Here is a 17,014-nt window from a genome sequence, read left to right on the forward strand (position 1 = left end):
ACAGGATCGGCTGATCCATTCATCCCAATAGGGGAAAGGGGAAAGGGGAAAGCCCATATCTCGGGACCCCCTGACCCAATGTTCACAAAACTTGGGTGGTCTCTTAAGAACACTGGTCTGAAACTCCGCTCAAAGTTTGGGATCTGCACCCCCAAAAATGCGCCCCCTGCAGCCATGGAAAGAGAAAAGGGGGGAGGCGATATTTCGGCCCCCACTGAACCCATCTTTACAAAACTTGGGTAGTATCTTAAGAATAAGTGTCTGAAGCTTTGCTGAAAGTTTGGGGCTATATCCCCAAAAAAGCGCCCCCTGCAGCCACATAAATGGAAAAGGGGGGAGGGAAAAGGGGGAGAGCCCATATCTCGAGACCCCCTGACCCAATGTTTACAAAACTTGGGGGGTATCTTAAGAAGCTTCATCTGAAGCTCCACTGAAAGTTTGGGGTCTGTACCCCCAAAAATGCCCCCCTGCAGCCATGGAAAGAAAAAGGGGGGAGCCCATATCTCGGGACCCCCTGACCCAATGTTTACAAAAGTTGGGGGTATCTTAAGAAGCTTCATCTGAAGTTTCACTGAAAGTTTTGTGTCCGTACCCCAAAAAATACGCCCCCTGCAGCCACAGAAAGGAGCGAATGTCCACAAGCACCCCCACACACACACACACGAGGATTTCGCTCTCTCTCTCTCTCTCCCTGGCCGGGCCGCACATCAACTGATTCCTCCAGTACTCAATCCTGACTGATTGGCCAGAAGAAGACCCAGCTTGGCCACCGATTGGCCGGGGGAGGAGAATGCTGCTTACTGACGGTTATGCTGCTTACTGACGGCCCCGAATTTGCTGAATTTATTCGCGAACTCCCGAACTTGCTGAATTCGGCCCCCCCGGTTGCCCGCCAGTTTTGAGTTCGGTTCCTCCCGAACTAAAAACCACCGAATCAGGGGAAATTCGACTGATTTTCAGTTCGGGCCGAACCAAATCAACAGCCCTAGACACTAGAGCAAACAGTGCCCCCCCAATTTAATAAAACCAAGAATGGGGGGGGGGTAGAGAGACCAGCACAGATGACAGCCTGTGGCTGCCCTCAATCACAGGCCTGGTGGAACAACTTTGTGCCTGCACAGTTCTGGCGCAAAGTGGCTCAGCAGGTGCTTGCAGCCGCTCAACACAAACCAAACAGACCAAGTGTTGAACTCACCGCTGATCAACGTGGTGTAGTGGTTTGGAGCAGTAGTTTGGAGTGGTGGACTCTGATCTGGAGAATGGGGTTTCATTCACCACTCCTCCACATGAGTGGTGGAGGCTAATCTGGTGAACTGAATTTGTTTCCCCACTCCTACACATGAAGCCAGCTGGGTAACCTTCGGCTAGTCACACTCTCTCAGTCCCACCTACCTCACAGGGTGTCTGTTGTGGGGAGGGGAAGGGAAGGTGATTGTAAGCTGGTTTGATTCTCCCATAAGTGGTAGAGAAAGTTGGCATATAAAAACCAACTCTTCTTGATCCAAACATTGTAAGTCCTGTGGTCAAGCGTATTCATGACAAGATTTGCAGCATCCCTACTCCCAATGTCAAGCCACCCCTACCTGGAATCATTTCCCAGCAGTTTCTGCAAGGCTGTTGTAATGTGTAGCTATCCAAAATTCTCATGTACTTAGAAAAAAGCTATCAAAATAGCTAGTGACGCTGTGTTGATGGTTAGTGTAGAGGTGCAGCAGTAAAAAGCAGGAAGAGACATGAAAACTGCTCTGGGGCAAGCCATGGCAAACGGGCCCGGTGGTTCTGCCGGATCTGGCCCAGGTGTTTAGGCCCGCCTGTTGCATCCTCCCATGTTGCCTCTGGCCAGTGTCAACCCCTCAGGCCTGTCCAGTGGCAGGGCAGGAGGAGGGGCCGGGCAAGCCAACATCCTCTGTGGTGGCTGCATCCAAGCCTATGGTGGGGGGGGGGAGCATTCGAAGTTGCAAAGATCCTGGACTCGCGTATCCATCACAGTTCCCTCCAGTACCTCGTTCGTTGGAAACACTTCACCCCCGCCCAAGATGAGTGGGTTCGCGCACGCAATGTCTCCGCCCCTTGCCTGGTGCGCTCCTTCCATACCGCCTACCCCCACAGGCCTGCCCCCTTGCGAGACGGGAGGGGGCCCTGAAGGGAGCAGGATGTCAGGCCTCACTGTTATGTCTCCTCACAGATGCCTCTCTCAAGGATTGTTTATGTAATGATTGCATTCCTTTCTAGCCTTTGAAGCCCATGGGAGCCTGGCCCCATAGCCGTGGTTGGCGTGCCAACCGATACTATCTGCTATGACCTGTCTGGCCATATATTCTGCTGTATATCCTGCCCCCCCCCCATTCCTGCTTTACTTCTGCAAGCTCTGATACCTGTATGTTTTCCAATAAACTCAATTTTCCTTGGATTACCTGTCTGTGGAGATTGCTTTAGGAAGTACTACGGGACAAGTGCTTACAGCCTAGCAGTCCTTGTGGGGCTATCAGCACCTCTGGCTCACCTACGGCTCCTTGTAAACTTTCCTGCTAAGGTCATGGGCCCAGCCACCCTTGGCCAAAAGAGAGGCAGCCAAGCAGTACGAAGCAATGTTTATTTGAACTTTGAGTGTCTTCGTACCCAGAAGGGTTAAGTTGAAAGATGACCATACCTTAGCCCCGCACTCTCCAGTTATTCCTCTCCCAGAAATCTCAACAACTTCACTGTAGCTGTAATTTCAGCTGTCTCCAATTATTACCAGTTTGGAGCCTTCCACAGCCTTTAATTCTATCTAACCACACAACTGAAAATTGCTTACCAGCCACTTCAGAATCCATAATGCCCTTCCTTTTGGGAGTTCACCTGTCCTGTTGTCCTTTAGCATTCTAATTTGGGGAGAGATCTCCACCTCTCTTCAGTGTGTTTTCAGGCCATGAGAAGTTATTCCTCTACAACACCTATAACCACAGCAAATGATCTTTAGTAGTACCAGTTCTTTATTCCATACTGAATATATCCAAGAGGAGCAGGAGGGGGGCCTTGAACCCTGCTGAGAATCTTGTGCTTTCCCTCCCCTCTTTCACGTGCTACCACGTCAGAATTTGAAACGGAATTCCTTTTAGTCATCCCAACACTTCTGTGGATCAAAGTGGATTATACATGCAGGGGGGAAGGGAGAAGACCTATGATTTCCCATTTGCTCCTGTAATAAATTATATCTTTGGATCATTAGGTTTTTCACAATTTTAAGTATTGGTTTATAGCTCCAGTCCTTAGCCCTTGCCCAAAATAACCAATCTGCAGAGCAAGCAGGAAAGGTGGGATATTTGCCCTCAAATTTAATCAGTAACAAAATTAGCCACCGCTCTAAATCACCATCTTGGATTATAATTCCTGTCTTTCCTTTGACCATGCACTGGATTAATGAAAACCCACCCGTTCCCCTTCTTCAGTTTTGTAAGGGTGATCTTGTTATGTATCCTGGTACTCATTCAGACTACCAGTGGTACCTCTCAAAACACCGTGTATGTTTTAGATTGGCGTCAGGCTGGGGGAGCTTGTCCACATTCCAACTGTGTTAAAGTTTTGCAGAGGTTTTTTTTAGACTTGCTCCCAAGAAAGACATTCTATTTTTAAAAAAATAGACCGCCATCTCTCCCCTGAAGCCCTCAAGTGCTTGCAATTTAGCCGCCTTGTTTTCAAGAGCCGGGTTCTGAGGAGGAAAAAAATTGTTCCTTGCATTCTTTTTTTTCCCCCAGCACCCTGCTGTCAGTTTGCCAAGGGCAAAGCGTCATTCTTTGTTTCCTCTACAGCAGCTTGAGAAAGCTCTCTTGGTGCGTGGATTTATTGGCAAAGAAAACAATTCATGGAACCACTCAAACTGTGGCTTCGAAAGACAAAACAAAACCCCAAACTCCTCCAGCTGGGGCCAAAAATTTCCTCCTGAGGGTGCGTTTACATATGACATTAACCATGTCACAAGTGCAGCTATTGCTTGATATTCTGAATTAATCCAGATAAGGGGATGGACCCAGCCAGCTTTTCTGCTGGTAGAAAAGGAACAAAGGGTCCCTTTTGGCCACCCAGAAATGCTATGTTGGGGGTTGTGGGACCTGTATGGACAAAACTTCATGTGGAAGGAGGGGAATTGTGCAGAACTGAGTGGGAAAAACCCCTGGCTGAATCCACTCCAAAATTTAGAATTTCTATGCTGCTATCTGTTACTTCAGGACTATACCTCCATTTGAGAGCCAGCATGGTGTAGTGGTTAAGAGTGGCAGACTCTAATCTGGAGAACTGGGTTTGATTCCCCACTCCTCCACATGAAGCCTGCTGGGTGACGGTGGGCCAGTCACAGTTCTCTCCGAACACTCTCGGCCCACACAAAGGGAAGCAGTGGCAAACCAGCTCTTGCCTTGAATACCCTACAGGGTCACCATAAATCATCTGTGACTTGACGGCACTTTCCATAACCATATCTCAATTTGGGCTCTTGAGGGACAGAGTTTCAAAGATGTAAGACAGCCCCCAGTACCACCAGCAGTTGCCTTTGTGGCTCAGACTCGATATAGAATCATACAATCATAGAGTTGGAAGTGACCACCAGGGTCATCTAGTCCAACCCCCTGCACAATGCAGGAAATTCACAACTATCTCCCCCCCACACACCCCCAGTGGCCCCTACTCCATGCCCAGAAGATGGTCAAGATGCCCTCCCTCTCATGATCTGCTTAAGGTCACAGAATCAGCATTGCTGACAGATGGCCATCTAGCCTCTGCTTCAAAAACTCCAGGGAAGGAAAGCTCACCACCTCCCGAGGAAGCCTGTTCCACTGAGGAACCGCTCTGTTAGAACATTCTTCCTAATGTCTATTTTCTGCCTCTTTCCACAACTGATTAACAAAGGCCACGTTTGGAACTGAGCAGGGCTGGAAAAGCTAAGCCAAAGTTATTGGCCCGTGGAATCACTATGACCGCACCAAAGGGCTCTTTAACTCCTTCCTCCCCACCATGGACAGCCCCACCGTGAGGCGCCTCAACTTTTTGCTCCCACTTCTTGTGTTTTGACGGGTGCAAAGTCATGGCGAGAACTCACAAAGAGGCTTGCCCACCAGGATCAAGCTGAATATTCTTTTTCCTGGGGGTGGGGTGTGAAAAAACACGTGGTAGGAGGGCATCATTGAGGGTCCTTGGGATTAGGGGCTGGGCTGGGAGATGGATTGAACCCCTCTCTACCATCAAGATTATCAGTTGTCAGAGAGAAGGTAATAATTTCAGGACATAGACTGAAACGTTTGGACAGACGTTTGTCACTCTTCTTACTCTTGGTTGTGGGCACGTGATAGGGTGAGGTCGGAGGTAACTAATCCACAGGATATATCTCTGGGAGGAGATGTGTTAAATCTCTCCTTTGCCAATCCTAACAGGAAACACACACAGAGAGAGAGAATTTCCCCTTATTTCTAAATAGTAAAATAAAACTCCTTTCATTTAATTTTCCTCATTCTGAAAAAAAAATCCATGCTGTCCATGTCATCCAATCAGGCAGACTTAAGTATTCAGTTGGCCCTTAGAACACTGATCTTTAAAAAGATTCAGGTATTTTTGTGGCTTCCAACGTTAACTTGATAACCTCAAATCAAAGATATTTTGCAAGAATATACACATGAAGTTTTAAGAATGCACACATGAAGCTGCCTTTTACTTAATCAGACCACCTGTCCATCAAGGTCAGTATTGTCTACTCTGGCTGGCAGTGGCTCTCGGTTGAGGCATAGGTCTTCTTTCACATCACTTACTGCCAGATCTTTTAATTGGAGATGCCAGGGATTGAACCTAGGACTTTCTGCATGTGAAGCAGATGCTCTACCACTGAGCCATGGTCCCTCACTTGGAGGTAACTTGTGATCTGCCACTCTACCAGGGCAAATAACAGCCTCTTCTGGCCAAGAGGCAGCCAGGCCCAAGCAAAGGAACTGGGGTGTCTGTAGTCAGGACATGCATATAACCATGTAAACAGGCAAAATCTTCTTTAAGAGTCATTTTTTTTCCTTAGCTGCAAGACTAATCTGTCCTTATGACACATTTCATCAATAGTTTAAAGAACCGCACTACAGACATTATGAAAGATTTTAAAGATTACTTTTATTAAGGTTTAAAGGAGGAGGTTGTTTTTAAACAAAAACACTTCCTTACAGTGTCAAGAAACCAATCCTAATAGTTCAGGCCTGGCTTAGCCAGGTGTGGATCTGTATGGTAGACCTTTGAGCAAATAGTTGATTTAGTTTCGGGACAGTACCGAATGTGTTTTGGCAAAGGATGACACTTCGTAGACCTTGGCTACACTCAAATACTCTTTCCAGGATTCTTTATTACCCTCTCCAACACATGCCATTCACATGTAGGTCAAGTTTGCACATTTATTTCTTCTGAGACAGTTGCAGAGCAATCTGTGATACAATGAAGTCCTCCTTCGAAGTAGAATTGTGTGTCCCTACACTAATCATCATCATAATAATTGTGTGCTGCCATGTCACAAACAACTCATGGTGACTTTAGGATTGTGGGGTTTTCAAGGTAAGAGATGAGCAGAGGGGGGTTGCCGTTGCCTGCCTCTGCAAAGCAACCCCGGACTTCCTTGGTGGTCTCCCATCCAGGGTACTGAGGCCAACCCTACTTAGCTTCTGAGATCTGATTACATCTGGCTAACCAAGGCTGTTCAGGCTGCCTACACTACTGCCCCTACACGAACACCCTCTGAACTGCAGGTGGAGCTGCATTTTAGATCCACAAATAAAGTCTAATCAAAATGATCAAGAGCCAGGCTGACCTCATAAGGTATGACACATTCCCTACAAGACCAGACACCTAATTCGAGTTCTAAGACAGCCAGCGGTGGTTACTTACCGATAAAGCAACATGGAGACAGGCTACATATGCCTAGTTACCCTTAGCTGCTATGAATTTATTCATTTTCATTTAAAGCTTCTGTAGACAGCCTTTTCTCTCTAAGTCATTCTAAAGTTTCCTGTCCAACAGCTTACACAAGGTAAAAGGTAAAGTTCCCCTGTGCAAGCACCGGGTCATTCCTGACTCATGGGGTGATGTCACATCCCAACGTTTTCTAGGCAGACTTTGTTTACCGGGTGGTTTGCCAGTGCCTTCCCCAGCCAAGGTACATTGCCACAAGGTACATTGCCACAAAGACATAATTTGGTTCTAAAGGGATGATCATATGGAACTGCAAGAATTATGGAGTGGACCTGTGTGGAGGGTTTTGCACACTTCCAATGCAAGATATTATTATGACTATTTTCTATAACCCATAGCTGAGCCCACGGAAGACGGGCTGGGACGTGTTTCTGTGAGAATATGGACACCAGGCCCCCTGCATCAAGACTCTGTCCTTTCCCTGCAGACCGAAAGACTGGGAGTCCTTTTGCTTACCCTTCTGAAAGGGAGGCTGACACACTCCTTTTGGGAGTTCTTCAGCATCTCTGTTTTCTCAGCAGAGTTGCCTGGAGCTTGGTGTCATTTCTATAGGAGTGAGATTCTGGCTGTACAATTGCTGAAGATTTGTGCCGATGGTGGAGACTTTACCTTCACTAAAGGGGAGGGTCATAAACTACAAGTGTGCTCTAACAACAGGATTTATGGATTGAGCCTTCCTGGCTATTGAAGAACAAACCTGAGCTGCTCAGCCCTGCGTTTTGATGGGCGCAGCTGCTCTGAGCTGGAATCCTGGAGAGAAAGTTCAAGGTTTATAAGTGGCTGGTCAGCCCAAGAGGTTTTTAATGGAAAATGAATGTCTGGGGCCTTTAAATGGTTTTAGGGATGGGGGGGGGTGGTCCTTCTCCCAGCTGATCCACCACAAAATCCAGTGAAAGAGAGAGAGGGAGACAGGGAGAGCAAACCAGATGAACCAACTCCAAGACAGGTGAGTGAAATCCTGGGCGGGTGTGGGCGCCCACAGGCAGGTGCCCCAGTATAGCCTACCAGCAGCTGCTGAGCCCTGGGAGTTTTCAGAATGTGGGGAAGCCCTTCCCCCTCCTCCTGCCCCCTCCTCCTGGGCTCTTCCTTCTCCCTAGGGCTTGCTCACTTAAACACCTCCACATCTCCTAGTGTGCAAAGGAGGGGGGGAAGAGGAGGGGGGAAGAGGAGGGGGGCTCAGCAAAGCGTTAATTGTTCCCTTTTAGCTCATTTTCGCCCAACCGGGCTGTCGGGGAAAGCGCTGTTTTAACCTAATCAATAAAGTCTTGTCTATTGATCGTGTAAATTTCATTCTCCAACCATCACTTAACCATCCTCTTCTATTGAGAGTTATCGGGCAGAGCCGGGGGCGGAGGGGAGTAAGAGAGGAGAATCGTCCTGGTTCCCCCACCACCACCAAGTATGAGCTTGCTGAGGACTGCTGTGCTTTGGGGGGGGGGATTGTGTTACATAAACCATTCCAGACATCCCAGAGTGGGGGAGTGGAGGGGCGGGGGAGTTCTGCGGGCGAGGAGGGGTCTGCAGGGGGGCTTCCCTCCCTCCCTCCTCTCTGGCCTTCCCAAGCCGGGCGGGGTGGGGGCAGCTGCCCTCCTCCCATGCTGGCCGCGGGTCCGGGAGGCCGGAGGGGCGCGCCGCTGTCCAGGGTGCTGGAACCCCCCCCCCGCCGGGCTGGATCCCGGGAAGAGAGCCCCCCCCCGCATCCTTTTATCAATGTCCAGTAATTAAAATGTCACCGTTTAATTTCCAGGCCTTCGTTCTGGGCGGCCGGGCCCCCCTCGTCAAGAGTCCAATCGAAAGGCCATTTTCCCCCAGCAGCAGCAGCGAGCGGCGGCGGGCGGGCGGCGGGGCCCGGCGTGGATCGATCGCGCGGGGGCTGGGATTGATCGGCCGCTAAAATGAAATTTATTGGGGTCATGGTTTTATATGGTGCTGATACAACTGTTAAATGGGGAACATTCGTTTCCAATAGGAGGCGTTTATTAAACTTCCACTGAATTAGACCGCCATGATTTATGGGGCAATCTCGCAGCGGCCAGCCCCTCCAGCCAGGGGAGAGGGAGGGCCCGGCCTGGACGCCTCCTCGCCCGCAGACACTGGGAAAGAGGTGGCGCGGGACGGTGGGCTTTAACCCGGGGACGGGGCCGCGGGAGTCCCGGGCGGGGCCCGTCGGCAGAGAGGGGCCAGGGGCGGGCGGGGCTCCAGAGGCCCGCCAAAGGGGCCAGCTCTCTCATTCTCGGCCCTCTCTGGACGCTGAAGTGCCCCTTTGTGGCTTTCTTCATATAACTTTTCGGCCCCGTATCAAAATGCGCTAGGCGGCTTGCCCTCGCCGCACCTTGTGGCAATGAGTTCCTTAGGACCATGGCACGCTCTGTGAGGCGTCCTCTTTACACAAAAGCCGCTCTTTGTGCTGGAGCCAAGAGGTCAAATCCACGGGTGCGTTTTTTTCTTCTCCCCTCCTTCCTGGGTGCAAGATTCTTCCTCTAGAGTCCCTCCAGTTTTGAAAGGCAGGCTCCCGGTTCCAAATCGCTCATTTTAAAAAAACCAACTAGGAAAATGTGGAGAAAGCCAACCCCCATCCCATTCTTATCCCCCAACAAAAACAATGTACCCCCTCAAAAAAAAATCCTTTGCATTGGGTGATCATTGAGTGTTAATTAGAAATTGTTACAATTAAACCCACCAAGCACGCACGTGCGCGCACACGCCTTAATTACATCTGATTTTTAATTCCGAATCCGTGTTTACACAGTAAGCGAGACGTACCTCCTGATTATCCCCAATACTCTTTATACTGTACTAATTATGTAAATTAAACCTAATTAACTGACAAAAAAACTGCAGTTAATTCAACTGTTAAAAGATATGGGATCGCAAGAAGCTCCAGAGAAGCAAGGAGAGGAAGCGGGGGAGCTCACACCTGCCTGGACCGCCTCCCCTCCCTCTTGGAGCCGGGCAGAGGGGAGGGGAGGACCGGCCGGAGAACCCTGGCTTAAAGCCGGCGGCCTTCCCGGGGACCAGCGCAGCCTTTGCCGCTAAAATCAGAGCCCCCTCCCGGGACCCGAAAGGTCACGCCAAAGATTTCGAATGGCCGCCCCCCTCCCTGGCTCTTTTTGAACAAATAAACGTGCTTCCTTTCTTTCTTCCTTCCTTTCTTAACTCCTCTTCGCTCCCCCACCTAATCCCGAAACCGCCTTCCAAAGAGAGTGGTTTCAGGCTGTGGTTTGGTGTCAGGAAGGGAAACGAAAACAAGTCCATAAGCGCCCCCCCCACCCACTCCAGAGCAGGGACTGTTTTCGTAGGGGCTCTTTGGCTGGTGCCAGGGGGCGGCGCCCTGTCCTGGGTTCTGCGGTCTGCCTAGGTTGGCCAGCATTATGGGGAGCTCTGAGATGAGCCAGACGAGCCAGCTGCCTGCTTGGGACTTCTTGGTCGCTCCTGCGTGCGCGTGCGTGTGCATAGGGTGCTACTGCCTACCAGCTCCTGGCTCTTACAGGGAAGGGGGGGCAGGAGGTCCCGCAGGGCCTTGCCTTCCGCCCCACAGACCCCCGCCCCCCTAGAACGGCAGGTCACCTCCTGGAACTTCAAGCAGCGCCTCCCGCGGCCTCTCGGGGGAACTGCCCTTGGCCCGGCCAGGCGCTGTCCCGGGTGCTGAACGGAGGGGCGCGCGGGGAGCCCACCTTCGCTCCTGGGATCCCGGGCCGGAGCCGTCGACCCACGCCGGGCTCCGCTGGGGCTCCGGGCCGAGGGCGATTCAGCACTTCGGACAGCGCACGCTGGGAGGGCAGCGGGAGGTTGTGGGGCCCGGTGGGCTCATGCGAGGAGGGTGTGTGTGTTTTGGGCCAGACGCCTAGTCCGGCTGCGGGATGATGATGATGATGAATAAATACCACCTGAGCAAAGAGCGAAAGGCCCCCTCGGTGCATGTTTCTATTTACCTTCCTGGCCATTTAGCAACATTCGCCGAAGGTAGTCAATGTCGACAGGCGCCTGAGGCCTTTGCTTATGTCTGCACCTGGGCTTGAATCAAGCCGGGGACACGCCGGGGACTTGGAGGGTGGTTTTCTTGGAGCAGCCTGGCGGGGGCCGCCTTGCACCCTCGGGACACCAGTCCAAGCATGAGCAAGGGGAGGAGGGCGCCCTACCAACCCCGCAGGGGTTGAAGACCCTTCCTTTGTACTGAGACTTCTCCTCAGCCTCACTTCAGGGTGGGCTTTCCCCCCTGGGCAGTTGAAGGGGCGCGCCTGTCTCGCTCACCCTTTGGAGCTGTGCTTTGCGTCCAGATCTCGAACTGTTACTTATTTTTGCAGGGTTGTAATTAAACATGGATATAGAACCCGCGGGCTGCTCTTAAACAGGCGGCGCTTTCAATGGGTCGTCGAGTCCTTCCCCCCCAAAACGGTAAGAGAATCTCTCCACCCCGCGGGAATGAAAGGACGGGATTAGGGCTCTGGGAGGGTGGGGATCAAGTCTCTCCTGCCCGCTCTTTTCTGTTATTTGCAGGCGGCCCCTCCAACTTCTTCCGCGCTGCCAACTTTGCTCTGCGCCTCCCCCCCCCCCCCGTCCCGGGGTTGCGTTTGCAATTGACACTCCCGGCTAACAGACGGGTCTAATATCCACCGCTCTGCAGAGGTTAAGAGCCCTGGGGCGAAGGGCGGGGGGAGGCGGGGGGAGGGAGAGGAAGGACGCAGCGGGAGGGGGGATCGGATTAAACACGGCACTTTGTAAGTATTTAAATTTTCATTTAAACTCCACGCGCCGCGGTTTGTGTTCGTTTGTTTGAGTTTGGTTTTTTTTCCCTCTCCACGTCGAGATCTTGCATAACGCAGCGCAGCTCCGGTGAATTATTCTAATAAATAATGTTAAAAAAGCGAGGGAACGGGTCCCCCCGTCAAATAAATACAAAACCCCATTCCATCAAATTAATACCGAAAGCCTAACTTTTGTCTTTACCGACACACACTCACACATATTAAAATCATGCATAAAGCGCCTGTCTCGGCGGGGGGCGGCCCGCGAAGCCCCCGGCAGGCGCTCCGGCTTCCTCTTATGAAAAGGGTTCATCTTTTTAACTTCCTCGCCAGCGCGGGCGGCCCTCGGCGGCGGGCGGGCGAATCGGTGGGCGCTGTAATAACGGCTAATAAATATTTAACTACACGTTGTTTTGCTGCGGGGGGGGGGAGGCCAGGAGCCGCTGGGGGTGCCCGGCGAAAGGGTTTGGGCCGCATTGGCCAGGCTGAAGTCTAATTAAGGGGAAAGGCTTGTGGGGGGGCGCCTCCTCTCTGGCCATCCCGAGCCGCAACATTTATTGGTCACGATGCGAGATGCAGTGTGTGCCTGCTTTAAATAATTAAAAGGAGAGGGATAATTACCGAATCCCCTTGTAATTATGGGCAGCCCTTCGCTGCTGGAAAGGGGAGCCGCCCGCGCGGACCAGCCAGGCCGGGTTACCTCGCCGCTTTCAGGAATTTTCCAGTTCACCTTTTGTCTGTCCAAGGTGGGGAGGAGGGGGGGCGTGAGATTTGAGAAGGAGGGCGGCGGCGGCGAATTCTCCGATCCAGGCAAAAAGGACGGACCCCCTTTTAAAATCGGAAGCGCTCCTTTCCGCCTGGCCTTTCGTCCTTAGGCTTTTCCTAAGAAAAGTCGAAACTCCAACCAGGGCTGGCGAAATTATCTCAAATTATTCTGCGGCGCCCCCCCCCGCCCCCGCTCGTTTCTCAAGCTCCCCCCTCTCCGATGGTAATGAATTCCGGCCTTCCCGAGAGAAACAGCCTTTCTCCGTCCTCCCCCACCACCCCCAGCGCCATCGGATTCCTGGGAAGAGATTTATGCCCCCAAATCTGCTTTCAAGGACAAACCCCGTTTAATGACACATCAGATCCCAAGTAGGCGAGCAGAGCGTTTTCATCACAATGCTGGCGTGAATCGGGTGGCGCACATATGTCGGGGCGAGGGGGGAAAGCTGTTCGCAGGCGGACGGGCGCCCGCCTCCCCACAAAAGCCCCAGCCCCGGGGCAGCGCCGGGCCGTTATTAACTTCTGTTTGATTAGGGTAATTGCTCAAATTTGGGACCGGACAGTATGATTAATTACAGTTTAATTAACGCGTCCATTAAGAGCACTTAATGCCGCGTTGCTCCCAGAAAACCGCCTGAGGAATGGCGCTTGAAGGAAAGAGGAGGGTCGGAGGTTTTTTTTTTTCCCCCTTCTAATTTTTTAAATCGGAATTTATTTATTTTGGCATCGGAAAATACCCGGGTAAGGTTTCCATATAAAGGAGATGGGTGGAGGGGAATAAATGAAATTAAAATGGTGATGCTAATCAAAGAATCTGGTAAAATCCACTTTAAAGCCACATTTCCAGAATTTCTTCCTGCCTTGCTGAACGCCAGTCACGACTAAAGCTGGTATTTTCTGGATGGTGGTTCCCCTCTGTTTGCCTAAGCGCGGAGGCCTCCCAGTCACCTCCAGAAAACCCTTCCTGCGACCAGAACCCCCCTCCTCAGGCCTGGCCGCCACACGCGGGTTTCTTCCCACAGTCCTGCTTCGCCTGGGTCGCGATTCCTGCCAGAGGGAGAGCAAAGCCGGGCGAAGGAAAGAGGGTTTCTCTGCACAGGCCGGGAGGGTGGGGGCTTTGCAAAAAGAATAAAAGAGTTTTCCATTCCCCCCCCCCCAGATGTGTAGATTAAAATCTAAATTAAAGATCAAGGCATAACCTTTCTCAAAAGGGTCCCTTCGAAACGTCTCAATACATTTGTCATCTATCTATCAAAAATCCAGGTGGAGAAAGGTAACTATCGTTAGGGATGTGGATAAGGACGCCTCTCTAATGTCACGCCGTCAAAATTGGAAAGGGGCAGGAGGGCCACGTCCTAAGAAGGCGCGATCTGTTCCCCTCCCCACATTTGCGAAAACTTTTCCAGGCTGTTTCGCAGCACAGGATCGATCAGAGATCCAGCAGAGAGCGAGCGGGAGAGCGCGCCTGGCCTTGCTGAGGTCCCCCAACGAAAAGGGCGGCGCTGGAGCTGATCGCAGGTCGAACTATTGATTACCAATCGGTCTCCCCCACTTTTGCTCTCCTCACTTGTGGGGGGGGGACGCCATCAGTTTGTGACTGGGGGAGTCCGAATTCGCTCCTCGGGTTCGGGCCAAGGGACTGGCCAGCCCTCGCCCAACCCCCACCCGAAGACGTCTTATCGACAGCCTTTAAAAAAGAGATCTGGCCGCCTCCCCGCTCTTGCCCGTGAAATCGCTTGGAGGGAGATCCAGCCGGTGGCCAGAAGCGGATCTCTATCGCCCTCCGATTTCCCTCCCGCAAACCCCCAAGGGCCTCTCGGGGCCATCCCAAACCCCAGAGGGTTGGGGGGGGGGAAGGGAGAGAGGGACCATGTAGGACTCCCGGCACAAGCCTCTCCGGCCAAGTGGCCCTCCGCCCCAGCCTTGCCTCTCCAGACCCGCGAGGGTCTACGCTGTGTGGAGGACTTGGGAGGGGGGTCCCAGTGGAGGGGGAGGCGTCACAGAGCCCGGGCCCCTCTGGCCAGCCCAGATCTTCCCCCGCCCCGTCTAGTTTCACCTCCCCCACCTCCTCCCGTCTTTCGTTTGATAAAACCAGCAACCCTGGAGGGTGGAGAACCCAGCTGAAACGGTAGGCGGTCTGGCCTCCTGGGAAGGGGGGCGGCTAAGGGGTCGGGTGTGCGCGGGGGGGCATCGGGGGCCCTCCCCAGCCAGGGTCGTCGAGGGTCCCCACGCCAAGGCTTACCTGCTCCCGCTCGGGCGACTCCTTCGCACCCAACTCCCTCCTCCTCCTCTTCTCGCTCCCCCCCCCCCCGCGCAATCTGTTGTTCCTTAAAGAAGCCCGGTCCGCCTGGTGATTGACTGGCGCCGCCGGATGATTGACAGGCGCCCGAGTCCCGGAGGCGGCCGGCGTGGCGAGGCGGGGGCCGCTAAGTGGGTGTCGCCTTCCTGCTCCCGCGCCCGGCGGCGGATCAGCGCGCAGCGGCGGCTCCGGATCCCTCCTTTCCCGCTCCCTCCCTCCCCCCCGCCCCCCTCTTTTGAAGCCATGCGGTCAGCCGCCCGCCCGCAGCTCCACAGCCGAGGACGGCGGCGAAGGGCAGGCGCCCGCGCAGGAGCCCGCGTGCGCCGGCGCTGCTAGTCCGGCTGCGGGCGCCCGGCGGTGGATCGCGCCCGGAGGCGGGCAAGGCAGGGCTGAGCGTCGCCCGCGCGCCAACGGTAAGCGGCTTCCCCCACCCCCGAACCCGGAGCCGCTTGGGAAGGGGCTGCCTCGCCCCCGGCCCCCTTCCCTGGTGGGCGCGCTTCAGCCCTGGCCCGGGCCGAGCCCCCCGGAAAGCCCTTTCCTCCCGGCTTCTTTGGGAAGGCCCCCGCCCGGGGTGTCTGTCCGTCCCCCGCCCGCCCGCCTCCGCATCTTCCCCTTGCCGGGTTGCAGCGCGGGGCCCGCACGCCCCGGGCCAGAGGCGGCCAAGGGAGGCGAGGCAGCCTTGGGTCGCTTCTCAAAAAGGCCGCCATACAAAATAAAAACAGAGGGCGAAACGACCGTTTCCCTTTGGCAGAGGGCGAAATGAACACTTGGGAGGAAGGGGGGGGAAATCTCCGCCCGGGGAGCTGTGGGCTGGGGCGATGCCGAAGGGTCCTTTGCCAAAAGCGAAGGTTCCTTCGCTTCTTTTTGTTAACGTTTCCCGTTAGAAAAGGTTTTTCGTTCGATTTGAGGAGGCAGCGAGAGAGAGAGAGAGAAGAAGAAACGCGGTTGGGGCCGGCGGGGGGGGGTTGTGGGCGGCCGGAGACTCGGGGCAGGAACTTGGCGGCCCCCTTCCCCGGGGCGCTCGGCGCAATTACCAGGGAAGCGCCTTCTGCCTTAAGCCCCGGCGGTCCCCGCCGGCTAAGCGCCTTGGCTGGGCGCTCCCTTCTGCTCGCCTGGCCCTCCGCGCCGCCTTCCCTTCACGCGCTGGAAGCGGCTTGAAAGGGCTCAGTTCAATAATCTTCCTTGCGCCTAATCTCCTGTCAAGACAGCCGAAGAGAAATGCGGGGGGGGGGGCGGCGGGAGGGGGGTCTTTCCTACCGCCCAGCCCGTTCCGTCCACCGTCTTGAAAAACTACGACCTCCGGGACAGACAGGGGCAGGAAGGGAAGACGCCGGGACGGGGCCGCGCTCTTCTCCCCTTTCCCGGCCGTTGGGAAAGGGTTCGGCCTTCCCCCACCCCGGCTTCTTTTGGCGCAGGGGAGTTTTTGGGACCGGGAGAGCCGCGGCGTTTCGGGTTCAAGACCCCTGGCCCCGTGTCGCGGCAGGCTTAGCGGCCAGGCGAAGGCAGGCGGAGAGTTGATTTCCACCGGGCGGCCCGCCTGCTCCCGCTCGCCTTTCCATGCAGCTGTCCGCGGGCCTCATTACAGCCTTCTTCTCCCCCACCCCCAAACCCACAGGCACGATTTCCCCTTCTTTTAAAACAGGTCATCTTCGAAGGGAAAACAAAGCGCCCTTCCAAAAGAGCGGGAGCGGGGAGGAATCGGGAAAGGAGTAAAAAGCGGGGCGGTTAAAGCTGGACCCGAAAAGAAATTGTGGGGAGGGAATCAACGCTGAGATTGTCTCGGCTTCCTGTGATATTTTCGATCTTTGATTTTGTTTTTGTCGTTTTATTTGCCAACATTTCCAAGGCCAGCCGGCCGCTTTTAGCCGCAGGTCGAGGCCCGCCGAGGCTTTATTCGTCTTTAGCCGCACACCGTTCCCTTCTTTCTGGGATTTTTTAGCGCGCTCTCGATGGCTGGGCTTTTCGGTAGGGGATCCCTCTCTCCGGCACCCTAAAACGGATGGCTAGGAAGGACCCCCCTCCCTTTCCCCGGGCCAGGAGCCCCGCGTGCCAGACGCGGCTCCGGCGTCTGTCCCAGCCAGGCTTGCGTTGGGTGCCCGCTGGGCCCAGAGGAGGGAGGGGGCGGCCGCGTGGCTCCCGGCTGCCCTCCCCCCCGCGGGCCTCTCGCCCTTCCCTGCCCGGCCGGCCGGCCGGCGCGGCCCCCCGGCCCCTCTCCGGCTGCCTTTCTGAGCGTCTT

General features: G+C 54.1%; 1 protein-coding gene and 1 non-coding gene across 2 annotated transcripts; one reads left to right on the plus strand and one right to left on the minus strand.

Moving 5' to 3' along the window:
* Nucleotides 1–5,793: 5,793 nt before the first annotated feature.
* TRNAV-CAC (transfer RNA valine (anticodon CAC)) lies at nucleotides 5,794–5,864 on the minus strand. Its single transcript has one exon. It is a non-coding gene; the product is annotated as a tRNA-Val (tRNA).
* A 3,110-nt stretch (nucleotides 5,865–8,974) lies between these two features.
* Nucleotides 8,975–16,267, plus strand: LOC130491985 (basic proline-rich protein-like). Its single transcript, XM_056865757.1, has 4 exons — nucleotides 8,975–9,086; nucleotides 10,532–10,770; nucleotides 15,020–15,446; nucleotides 16,194–16,267. Exons 1-4 carry the CDS (start codon nucleotides 8,975–8,977, stop codon nucleotides 16,265–16,267), a joined length of 852 nt encoding a protein of 283 aa, XP_056721735.1.
* The last annotated feature ends 747 nt before the right edge of the window (nucleotides 16,268–17,014 follow it).

Source organism: Euleptes europaea, chromosome 20 (assembly GCF_029931775.1).
Source record: "Euleptes europaea isolate rEulEur1 chromosome 20, rEulEur1.hap1, whole genome shotgun sequence".
Taxonomy (NCBI): domain Eukaryota; kingdom Metazoa; phylum Chordata; class Lepidosauria; order Squamata; family Sphaerodactylidae; genus Euleptes; species Euleptes europaea.